The 12051-nt window shown below is 43.4% G+C and overlaps 1 protein-coding gene across 1 annotated transcript; it reads left to right on the forward strand.

The window, feature by feature from the left end:
- Nucleotides 1–3032: 3032 nt before the first annotated feature.
- Nucleotides 3033–10901, forward strand: LOC139400990 (3',5'-cyclic-AMP phosphodiesterase 4B-like; the record flags this gene model as incomplete). The annotated part of the gene is made up of 6 exons (XM_071145513.1): nucleotides 3033–3208; nucleotides 7088–7181; nucleotides 8944–9149; nucleotides 9462–9560; nucleotides 10074–10238; nucleotides 10802–10901. Coding segments are annotated over exons 1-6 (727 nt in total), but the record flags the coding sequence as incomplete, so codon positions are not given.
- Nucleotides 10902–12051: the final 1150 nt, after the last annotated feature.

A 12051-nucleotide genomic window follows, 5' to 3' on the forward strand; every position in this document is an offset into this window, starting at 1 on the left:
TGGATAGATGTGGTGTGTTTAGTCTAGGTAGTTGTGGTGCGTTTAGTCTAGGTAGGTGTGGTGAGTCTAGGTAACTGTGGTGTGTTTACTCTAGGTATATGTGGTGTGTTTAGTCTTGGTAGGTGTGGTGTGTTTAGTCTTGGTAGGTGTGGTGTGTTTAGTCTAGGTAGGTGTGGTGTGTTTAGTCTAGGTGGGCGTGGTGTGTTTAGTCTAGGTGGGCGTGGTGTGTTTAGTCTAGGTAGGTGTGTTTTAGTCTATGTAGGTGTGGTGTGTTTAGTCTAGGTGGTTGTGTTTTAGTCTAGGTAATTGTGGTGTGTTTAGTCTAGGTAGGCGTGTTTAGTCAGGGTAGGTGTGTTTAGTCTAGGTAGATGTGTTTTGTCTAGGTAGATGTGTTTTTGTCTAGGTAAGTGTGGTGTGTTTAGTCTAGGTAGGAGTGTTTAGTCTAGGTAGGTGTGGTGTGTTTAGTCTAGGTAGATGTGGTGTGTTTAGTCTAGGTGGTTGTGTTTAGTCTAGGTAGATGTGTTTTTGTCTAGGTAAGTGTGGTGTGTTTAGTCTAGGTAGGAGTGTTTAGTCTAGGTAGGTGTGGTGAGTCTAGGTGGGTGTGGTGTGTTTAGTCTAGGTAGATGTGTTTAGTCTAGGTAGTTGTGGTGTGTTTAGTCTAGGTAGTTGTGCTTAGTCTAGGTAGGTGTGTTTTAGTCTAGGTAATTGTGGTGTGCTTAGTCTAGGTAGGCGTGTTTAGTCAGCATAGGTGTGGTTAGTCTAGGTAGGTGTGGTGTGTTTAGTCTAGGTGGGTGTGGTGTGTTTAGTCTAGGTGGGCGTGGTGTGTCTAGCCTAGGTAGGTGTGGTGTGTCTAGCCTAGGTAGGTGTGGTGTGTCTAGCCTAGGTAGGTGTGGTGTGTCTAGCCTAGGTAGGTGTGGTGTGTCTAGCCTAGGTAGGTGTGGTGTGTCTAGCCTAGTTAAGTGCTGTGTGTATAGTCTAGGTAGATGTGGTGTGTTTAGTCTAGTTAGGTGTGGTGTGTTTAGTCTAGTTAGGTGTGGTGTGTTTAGTCTTTGTAGGTGTGGTGTGTTTAGTCTAGTTAGGTGTGGTGTGTTTAGTCTAGTTAGGTGGGGTGTGTTTAGTCTAGGTAGGTGTGGTGTGTTTAGTCTTCGTAGGTGTGGTGTGTTTGGTCTAGGTAGGTGTGGTGTGTTTAGTCTTCGTAGGTGTGGTGTGTTTGGTCTAGGTAGGTGTGGTGTGTTTAGGCTAGTTAGGTGTGGTGTGTTTAGTCTTCGTAGGTGTGGTGTGTTTAGTCTAGGTAGATGTGGTGTGTTTAGTCTTCGTAGGTGTGGTGTGTTTGGTCTAGGTAGGTGTGGTGTGTTTAGGCTAGTTAGGTGTGGTGTGTTTATTCTAGTTAGGTGTGGTGTGTTTAGTCTAGGTAGGTGTGCTGATTCTGCGGACCATTGCCAGAGGCTATGTCAGGAGGCTGGGATCTTACCAGTGAATTATCACCCAAGGAGGAAGTGGGAGGGAGGGTGTTTAGTCTGGGTAGGTGTGGTGAGTTTAGTCTGGGTAGTTGTGGTGTGTTTAGTCTGGATAGATGTGGTGTGTTTAGTCTAGGTAGTTGTGGTGCGTTTAGTCTAGGTAGGTGTGGTGAGTCTAGGTAGATGTGGTGTGTTTACTCTAGGTATATGTGGTGTGTTTAGTCTTGGTAGGTGTGGTGTGTTTAGTCTTGGTAGGTGTGGTGTGTTTAGTCTAGGTAGGTGTGGTGTGTTTAGTCTAGGTGGGCGTGGTGTGTTTAGTCTAGGTGGGCGTGGTGTGTTTAGTCTAGGTAGGTGTGTTTTAGTCTAGGTAGGTGTGGTGTGTTTAGTCTAGGTGGTTGTGTTTTAGTCTAGGTAATTGTGGTGTGTTTAGTCTAGGTAGGCGTGTTTAGTCAGGGTAGGTGTGTTTAGTCTAGGTAGATGTGTTTTGTCTAGGTAGGCGTGGTGTGTTTAGTCTTGGTAGGTGTGGTGTGTTTAGTCTAGGTAGATGTGGTGTGTTTAGTCTAGGTGGTTGTGTTTTAGTCTAGGTAATTGTGGTGTGTTTAGTCTAGGTAGGCGTGTTTAGTCAGGGTAGGTGTGTTTAGTCTAGGTAGATGTGTTTTGTCTAGGTAGGCGTGGTGTGTTTAGTCTTGGTAGGTGTGGTGTGTTTAGTCTAGGTAGATGTGGTGTGTTTAGTCTAGGTGGTTGTGTTTAGTCTAGGTAGATGTGTTTTAGTCTAGGTAAGTGTGGTGTGTTTAGTCTAGGTAGGAGTGTTTAGTCTAGGTAGATGTGGTGTGTTTCGTCTAGGTAGTTGTGTTTAGTCTAGGTAGGTGTGGTGAGTCTAGGTGGGTGTGGTGTGTTTAGTCTAGGTAGATGTGTTTAGTCTAGGTAGGTGTGGTGTGTCTAGCCTAGGTAGGTGTGGTGTGTTTAGTCTAGGTAGGTGTGGTGTGTATAGTCTAGTTAAGTGCTGTGTGTATAGTCTAGGTAGATGTGGTGTGTTTAGTCTAGTTAGGTGTGGTGTGTTTAGTCTAGTTAGGTGTGGTGTGTTTAGTCTTTGTAGGTGTGGTGTGTTTAGTCTAGTTAGGTGTGGTGTGTTTAGTCTAGGTAGGTGGGGTGTGTTTAGTCTAGGTAGGTGTGGTGTGTTTAGTCTTCGTAGGTGTGGTGTGTTTAGTCTAGGTAGATGTGGTGTGTTTAGTCTTCGTAGGTGTGGTGTGTTTGGTCTAGGTAGGTGTGGTGTGTTTAGGCTAGTTAGGTGTGGTGTGTTTATTCTAGTTAGGTGTGGTGTGTTTAGTCTAGTTAGGTGTGCTGATTCTGCGGACCATTGCCAGAGGCTATGTCAGGAGGCTGGGATCTTACCAGTGAATTATCACCCAAGGAGGAAGTGGGAGGGAGGGAGGGGTTGGCAACAGGCATGGCGCTACATTATGATTGAGTGAGGAGTTGTTTAGCTTAGTCACTGTGTGGGCCAGCCAGCCAGTCAGGTTTTATCACTTTATTTTTCTGACTGTCGCCAGAAGAGAATCGGCTTGAAAATAGAGAGGAAGCAGACACAGAAAGATAAACAGAGACACGCTCACGTATTTCAGAGAAGTTTTGAGAAGTTTCAAGTTTTGCGAAGTTTATATTGTACGTGTGGCATTGCCTTTGCAAGAATGGGGCTATGCTGCTCTGAGACCAAGGAGAAATCGTTTGGGATGCTTACGCACTGGAAACAGGTGAATTTGTTTTGCTAGAGAGTCTCTACTCTCATTCCAGTTAAATTAGGAAATTGCTTAAAACAACTTGTCCAAAAGTAGGGACTTGTGCATTGTCAGATTGTATGAATGGATGTGGGTCATACACTTGTGCTGCCATTATAATTAATTAAAACGTTCACTTCACTTTAAACGTTGGTCTTTTGAAGTCCATTTAAGTACAATAGTTTGTCTGTTGGCTTGGATTTTTATATTCATGGATCATATTGTAATCAATTGCATAATAACAGATTATATCTTCTATTAAATACCAAAGAACTTCTCAGTGGGTTGGCATTAGGCTACGTCCAGGGATTTAGATTCTGCGTTTCCGATTTTGTGTCTTTCTTCTAGCTAGAGGGTCAGTCAGTCACACAACGGTTATGTTTTGAAGACCGGGGCCAGTCGGATCATAATCTCATATTGTGTTTCAAACTTGGGAAAACTTGTTCACCAGTTAATAAGAAAAGTAGTAATTGAACAGTCTTTTGCAGACACGCAAAGCGCTATAGCCTACAATGTAAGGGGGAAACTATCAATGTGCATTCATGCACACAACATAATGTACTGGGTGGGATGGATAGGGGTTATCTGAAAAGAATACATTGACATTATTGCAACAATGAGCCTGTTGAAAGCTCTGAGGTTTTTCCATAGCCTGCAGTGGCACACACCTTATCACTGCCTACTTTGAATAATGCACTTGTGGACTATTCAGTGTGTTATGACATACAGTATGTTCACTTAACACTGTGTTACTATTCAGGACTCGTTCACCGCACAAATGTACACTCAATTTCTGGCAGCTCCAAACAACAACGTATTGTTTCGAGTGTGTCTCACAAGTGTCTCACAAGAGTGTGTTCCCCCAGTCCAACAAAACAGGATGTGTGAGTGAAGGCGCACGTTGAGTAGTGTGTCCTCCCGAACACACTCATGTTCCTGTCATCCTGTGTCAACATATAGTACATACAGATGTCAGTATGACCACCGTACGTCTATATGACCACAAGACATAGTCCGCATAGTTCAGAGGTCACAGTGGTCACGATGCAGTGCCTTGATGCCTTCCGTAAAGAATTCATTACAAATTTGCTTGAATGGAATATCTGTTTAGGATTTCGACATTTCCAGTTGGGGAAGTGTCATGGGGTTTCTTTGGATTTATGCACCGTCTCTGACAGTTGGGTTTGTAGTTGAGTGAGGGCAAAGTGTTGATTTATGCACTGTCTCTGACAGTTGGGTTTGTAGTTGAGTGAGGGCAAAGTGTTGATTTATACACTGTCTCTGACAGTTGGGTTTGTAGTTGAGTGAGGGCAAAGTGTTGATTTATGCACTGTCTCTGACAGTTGGGTTTGTAGTTGAGTGAGGGCAAAGTGTTGATTTATGCACTGTCTCTGACAGTTGGGTTTGTAGTTGAGTGAGGGCAAAGTGTTGATTTATGCACTGTCTCTGACAGTTGGGTTTGTAGTTGAGTGAGGGCAAAGTGTTGATTTATGCACTGTCTCTGACAGTTTGGTTTGTAGTTGAGTGAGGGCAAAGTGTTGATTTATGCACTGTCTCTGACAGTTTGGTTTGTAGTTGAGTGAGGGCAAAGTGTTGATTTATGAAAGACGGACGGGCTTCTTTTTTTTTGAAGGTTGTGTTCAGGTTCCAGTCAAGGGGAAATAACAGTATGACGGCCGTTCAATGCTGAAAGAGGAGTGCTTTTTTTGCCCGAAACAACTAGAACCTCTTAGATTGTGTAAATTAGCTGCAGGGTATTTGATTGGCTATTTTTCAGATGACCATATTACTTCTCATATTTGGATTGAAGTTAAGTAGTGTCAAACGTATAAATAGAAGACACACAGAGAAGACACACAGGTGTACAGACACAAATTTAGAGATTCAGATGAAGCAAAGGACCTGCAGGCTAGAGGACCTGCAGACTAGAGGACCTGCAGACTAGAGGACCTGCAGACTAGAGGACCTGCAGACTAGAGGACCTGCAGTGACTAGAGGACCTGCAGACTAGAGGACCTGCAGACTAGAGGACCTGCAGACTAGAGGACCTGCAGACTAGAGGACCTGCAGTGGCTAGAGGACCTGCATTGACTAGAGGACCTGCAGACTAGAGGACCTGCAGTGGCTAGAGGACCTGCAATGGCTGGAGGACCTGCAGTGGCTTCACTCAGCTGTGTAATGTGTGCGTGCGTGTGAGCGTGATGTGTTTGGAGGGAAGACCTCTGTGAGAGCGCCTGTGCAGTGCACGTGATTCTGTTGCCATGGCTTTCAGGTTGTCGTGTAATTGGTTGTTGCTGATTTGTGAGACCTGTGTTTGCTCCCTCTACCCAGCCCTCTCATTCCCTCCCACCATCTTTCTCTCCTTCTGTTGTAGTTTTTGTAGTGAAAAACAAACAAGTAGTCTGGTAACTCCATTAACAACCCCCCATACTTCTCAATGGATATAAAATAACAGTAAACATTGATGGCGCTAGACATATTAAGACGAATGAAGACTGTGTCTGTTGGGGACTAAAAGTGAGGAGTGAGGGAAAGGAGGGGGTAAGAGAGGGAAAGGAGGGGGTGAGAGAGGGAAAGGAGGGGTAAGAGAGGGAAAGGAGGGGGTAAAAGAGGGAAAGGAGGGGGTAAGAGAGGGAAAGGAGGGGGTAAGAGAGGGAAAGGAGGGGTAAGAGAGGGAAAGGAGGGGGTAAGAGAGGGAAAGGAGGGGGTAAGGGAGAAAGTAAGAGAATGGGAGAGGAGGGAGGGAGAGAGAGAAGCAGTAGTTTGGTTGAATACCTACTGCAGTAGTTTGGTTGACTACCTACTGCAGTAGTTTGGCTGAATACCTACTGCAGTAGTTTGGTTGAATACCTACTGCAGTAGTTTGGTTGACTACCTACTGCAGTAGTTTGGTTGACTACCTACTGCAGTAGTTTGGTTGACTACCTACTGCAGTAGTTTGGTTGAATCTGACCCTATGCTGTACATATTTATCTAGAAATGGTTGATTTGTTTACCAAATATCTCAAAACAGGTCTGTCATAAAGCCTATACCCAATAAGAAGACTTCATCCTTATATGGTATCAAACAAACAAGCCTATTCCCTTGGGGTCCAATACTCCCATGTCAACGGAAAGTTCCAGGAAACTATTTATGCTACCCCCGGGACAGCCATATCCTGTTGGTCTCCATTGAGTATACCTAATACGGTGTTGTGTCATTTTCTGTTTCCCCTTTTAGATGTCTTGTTGGTCTATATGCAGTATATCTACAGTTAAATGGTGTCCTGTCATGTTACTCAGTTCATTGTCTTGCTGGTCTATATGCAGTATATCTACAGTTAAATGGTGTCCTGTGATGTTACTTAGTTCATTGCCTTGCTGGTCTATATGCAGTATATCTACAGTTAAATGGTGTGCTGTCATGTTACTCAGTTCATTGTCTTGTTGGTCTAACACAGCAGTTATCAAAGCTTGATGATTAGTTGATGATTTAAATCAGCTGATTTAAATCCCTTGGGATCCCGAGGACTGAGTTTGGGAAACGCTGGTGTACGTGTCGTGTATCTAACCTAGTGTTGTCCTCCTTTTCTGTTACTCCTATTCAAGAGGACACAGTTGATGCCACTACCCGGGGCAGCCATTTCCTATTGGTTTTCATACAGTCTATATAATAATAAAACAACAATATATGCCATTTCAGCAAACGCTTTTATCCAAAGTGACTTAGTCATGCATGCATACATTTATATACGAGTAGGCCCGGGGAACAAACCCACTTTCCTGGAATTGCAAGCTCCATGCTCTACCAACTGAGATACAGAGTCTATCTAATGGCTATCTAACATGGTGTTGTGTCATTTTGTGTCTCCCCAGTTCAAGAGGATGTTGAACCGGGAGCTGACGCACCTGTCGGAGATGAGTCGCTCCGGCAACCAGGTGTCAGAGTTCATCTCCAACACCTTCCTTGGTAAGTCAACACACACACTATTACATACAGTACAAGTACACTTGAAACTAAATAACACATATTATTTATTCCACTGCTTTGATGGATGGACACTAAATGTTCCTCCTCAACCTGAATGGGGATGTTTTGGCTATTATTGGCTTCTCCACCGAGAGAATGAGAAAGAAGGAATACCTGATTAAGCAGGAGGATTGAAAAGGCTGGAGGGACAGAGAGAGAGAGAAAGAGATGTTGCAGAGTGGGGTATCGGTGTGGAGTTGCTCTGCACTAGTTTCAAACCAGTCAGATCTGGTCTGCTGGAGTGTTCCCTCTCTCACTGCAGAGAGAGGGAGAGCTTCTACCCTTCCCAGGGACTCTGGAGTGTTCCCTCTCTCACTGCAGAGAGAGGGAGAGGGAGACCTTCTACCCTTCCCAGGGACTCTGGAGTGTTCCCTCTCTCACTGCAGATAGAGGGAGAGGGAGACCTTCTACCCTTCCCAGGGACTCTGGAGTGTTCCCTCTCTCACTGCAGAGAGAGGGAGAGGGAGACCTTCTACCCTTCCCAGGGACTCTGGAGTGTTCCCTCTCTCACTGCAGAGAGAGGGAGAGGGAGATGGAGACCAAAATTGTTTTGTGTTCTGCATTGATGCATGCACCTGTCAGGTTGAGGCAAACCATCTCTATGCCTCATAGAGAATAGAGTAGTGTGTGAAACAACACACACACACACACACACACACACACACACACACACCACGTGTTACTCACATGTAGCGCCTCAAGAGAGGTCACTTCACCGCCACCACAACAAGCCACCTGCATACTGCCCAGCCCCTCCTCCAAACTATTCTGCTTAATATGACACATTCTACGGATTGTTATGGTTTGGAAAAAAAAGCCTTTTATTTATCCACAACAGTATTCAATCACTTTTCTTGTATTTATCCATAACAGTATTCGTTCACTTTTATTTATCCACAACAGTATTCATTCACTACTCTACTTGGAATTGATGCCTCATTAAATATTATGGGAAGTTCCAGGAATTTCTCAATAGCTGATTTGTAACAGGTTATTTCTTCGTCATAAGTCATTAATAAAGTGTTTGCTACTTGTTGGCTATTTGCTTCTGGATGTTCCCTGGAGAAGAACAGATAAGGGAAAGGAGAGTGACAGAGATGCGTGAGAGCTAGCAGAAGGGATTGATTGCCATGCTAATTGATGACTATCAGTAGACTGGAAGGAAGGTCTGGTCAGGGGTGTGACAAATGAAATGCGTGTCTGTAAGGAAACTAATACAGACCACTGATACATAGTCATATACAGATGTTGGATCTTAATTTGATCACCCTGCTGTTGAAGGAGATTTCCTACACAGCAGAAAATGCAAACTTATAGTGTATTCAAGGTTTAAAAGGCTTCTAAAGTGTATAATATCCACTTGAAAATGTATCAGCCCATACAAAAAATGTAAATTAATTATAATCCACACAATAATTAATCATGTACTGTTGTTGAAGAATTATTTTCCTGCTGTGAGAAACCAGTCAAATTAAGATCCTACATCTATAGCATCCCTCTCACGTTTGTTGTTGGTATTTAAATAATAAATGAATGTGCCATATCGAGGTAGATGTCCATAAGCACATACATTGTGCTTTATAAATGTACATATCAATATAAATGTTATGCTCTGCGATCATGACTTCACCATTGTTGTTTGCAAGTCTGTATTTTCATTTTACGGTGCAGTAGTTTAACCTCCATCCCTCCCTCCCTGCAGACAAGCAGAATGAGTTGGAATTACCGTGCCCCATGGCCAAGACCAGAGAGTGGAAGAAGAGACCCCACCACCAGACCCAGCTGGAGGGTCAGGGGACCTTGACCCAGATCAGCGGGGTCCGGAAGCTCAACCATTCCACTGGGCTCCAAGGCAGCAGCATCAGCCGCTTTGGGGTCAAGACAGATCAGGAGGACCTGCTGTCTAAGGTACTGGGGAAGTCTGTATTAATAAACACTATGGGCCTGCACAGGAGGATACACTGTTACACAATACATATAAATGTATTGTCTAGCACTGGTATGACTGTCTTTCATGTAGAATAGGGAATCATGTCATCTCTATTCATTCCATTTCTTTCTGCAACATTCAGAATGTTTCACCTCATTTAATTCACCCCAGAGGAGGTTTATTCTATTTAAATTCAATTTAGGAAATTAAGGGAACTTCAGATTCAAGACTCGTTCAAAATAAATAGCATTTTTTGATTGGTAAATTGAAAATGTTAATCTCTCTCTCAGGACCTTGAGAACATTAACAAGTGGGGTTTGAACATCTTCAGGGTGGCCGAGCACTCCCACAACCGCCCGCTCACATGCACCATGTACACCATCTTCCAGGTCAGTGTTCTTCCTCTTTCTCTTCTTCCTCTTCCGTTACTGTCAGAGTGCAGTGTTTCCCCTGCAGGCGCACGCACGCAAACGCACACACACACACACACACACACACACACACACACACACACACACACACACACACACACACCAGGGGTGGTTCGCCAGCACACAGCCTATAGTAGTGTATATCAGTTGTCTGTGTTGACTTAATGTATCCTCATCTTCTGGGTGAGAATCTGAATGATCACTACTGTAGTATAAACATCTAGTCATGAGGATGAATGTTTTACCCAGGTTGATGTTTTACTCAGGTTGATGTTTTAGTCAGGTTGATGTTTTACTCAGGTTGATGTTTTACTCAGGTTGATAGGTTGATGTTTTACTCAGGTTGATGTTTTACTCAGGTTGATGTTTTACTCAGGGTGATGTTTTACTCAGGTTGATGTTTTACTCAGGTTGATAGGTTGATGTTTTACTCAGGTTGTGTGTTACATGTCCCGTGTGTGTCCCGTGCAGGAGCGAGACCTGATGAATACATTTAAAATCCCCACGGACACCTTCGTGACCTTCATGATGACCCTGGAGGCCCACTACCACTCAGACGTAGAATACCACAACAGCCTCCACGCTGCAGACGTGGCCCAGTCCACACACATCCTGCTCTCTACACCCGCTCTGGACGTAAGTCACCTGACCTAGCTCTACTTATTATACTGCTGTTTTCTCTTCTCCCTCCTCTCCCTCTCTTCCTCCACGTATTGTCAGAGACCTAGTTCACATCAGCCCAAATGATAAAGCCCGCAGCCACAGCTTGACTGCATGTTTGCCTTTTAGACCTCTGTAGCTGAAATGCTCAGTGTTGTTGCTTTTTTCATCTGCTGTTTATCCAGTCGGATCTTGAATTACGATTCTGTTCTCTAGCAACATGTCTTCTTGATTTGTTTTGAATATGCCGACTAAAGGGAGTGACAAACACCATCTCCCATAACAGACCTTAAAGTCATAATAAATCATGTATACGAGCAAGTGACACCACTCAACCGAAATATGTCATCGCTGCTCAACCTAGATAGGTCACACAATAATGAGTTACGACCAGATGAATGTGTTACTCTATCTTGCCAAGCAGATTTTTTTTTTACTACAATGTGAAGCCTTTTACTATCAATGTGGAAAACTCATCAAGTCTCTCCGGTTTCCTTTCCTTTTGCTCTGCCCCTGACTCTCGTCCTGTCCAATCATAGGCCGTCTTCACGGATCTGGAGATCTTGGCGGCCGTCTTTGCGGCAGCCATCCATGACGTGGACCACCCTGGGGTCTCCAACCAGTTCCTCATCAACACCAGTGAGTACTTTCTTCTTCAAAAGCTAACAACAGTGACTACTTTCTCCCTCAAAGGCAAATAGTGAGTACTTTATCCCTCAAAAGCTAACAAAATTGAGTACCTTCTCCCTCAAAAACTAGCAACAATGAGTACTTTATCCCTCAAAAGCTAAAAACAGTGAGTACATTATCCCTCAAAAGCTAACAACAGTTAGTACTTTATCCCTCAAAAGCTAACAACAGTGAGTACTTTCTCCCTCAAAAGTGAAAAACAGTGAGTACTTTCTCCTTCAAAAGATAGCAACAGTGAGTACTTTATACCTCAAAAGATAGCAACAGTGAGTACTTTCTCCCTCAAAAGTGAACAACAGTGAGTACTTTATACCTCAAAAGCAAAAAGCAGTGAGTACTTTATCCCTCAAAAGCTAACAGTGAGTACATTCTCCCTCAAAAGCTAGAAAAAGTGAGTACTTTAGCCCTCAAAAGCTAACAGTTAGTACTTTCTCCCTCAAAAGCTAGCAACAGTGAGTACTTTATCCCTCTAAATCTAGCAACAGTGAGTACTTTATATCTCAAAAGCTAACAACAGTGAGTACTTTCTCCCTCAAAAGCTAACATTGAGTACTTTATACCTCAAAAGCAAACAGCAGTGAGTACTTTATCCCTCAAAAGCTAACAACAGTGAGTACTTTATCCCTCAAAAGCAAAAAGCATTGAGTTCTTTATACCTCAAAAGCTAACAACAGTGAGTACTTTATACTTCAAAAGCTAACAACAGTGAGTACTTTATACCTCAAAAGCAAAGCAGTGAGTACTTTAGACCTCAAAAGCTAACAACAGTGAGTACTTTATCCCTCAAAACCTAGCAACAGTGAGTACTTTATACCTCAAAAGCTAATAGTGAGTACTTTCTCCCTCAAAAGCTAACAACAGTGAGTACTTTCTCCCTTAAAAGCTAACAACAGTGAGTACTTTCTCCCTCAAAAGCAAACAGCAGTGAGTACTTTATACCTCAAAAGCAAACAGCAGTGAGTACTTTATCCCTCAAAAGCAAACAATGAGTACTTTATCCCTCAAAAGCAAACAATGAGTACTTTATCCCTCAAAAGCTAACAGTGAGTACTTTCTCCCTCAAAAGCTAACAACAGTGAGTACTTTCTCCCTCAAAAGC

The sequence above is a fragment of the Oncorhynchus clarkii genome, unplaced genomic scaffold (assembly GCF_045791955.1).
Source record: "Oncorhynchus clarkii lewisi isolate Uvic-CL-2024 unplaced genomic scaffold, UVic_Ocla_1.0 unplaced_contig_6395_pilon_pilon, whole genome shotgun sequence".
NCBI classification, from domain to species: Eukaryota; Metazoa; Chordata; class Actinopteri; order Salmoniformes; family Salmonidae; genus Oncorhynchus; species Oncorhynchus clarkii.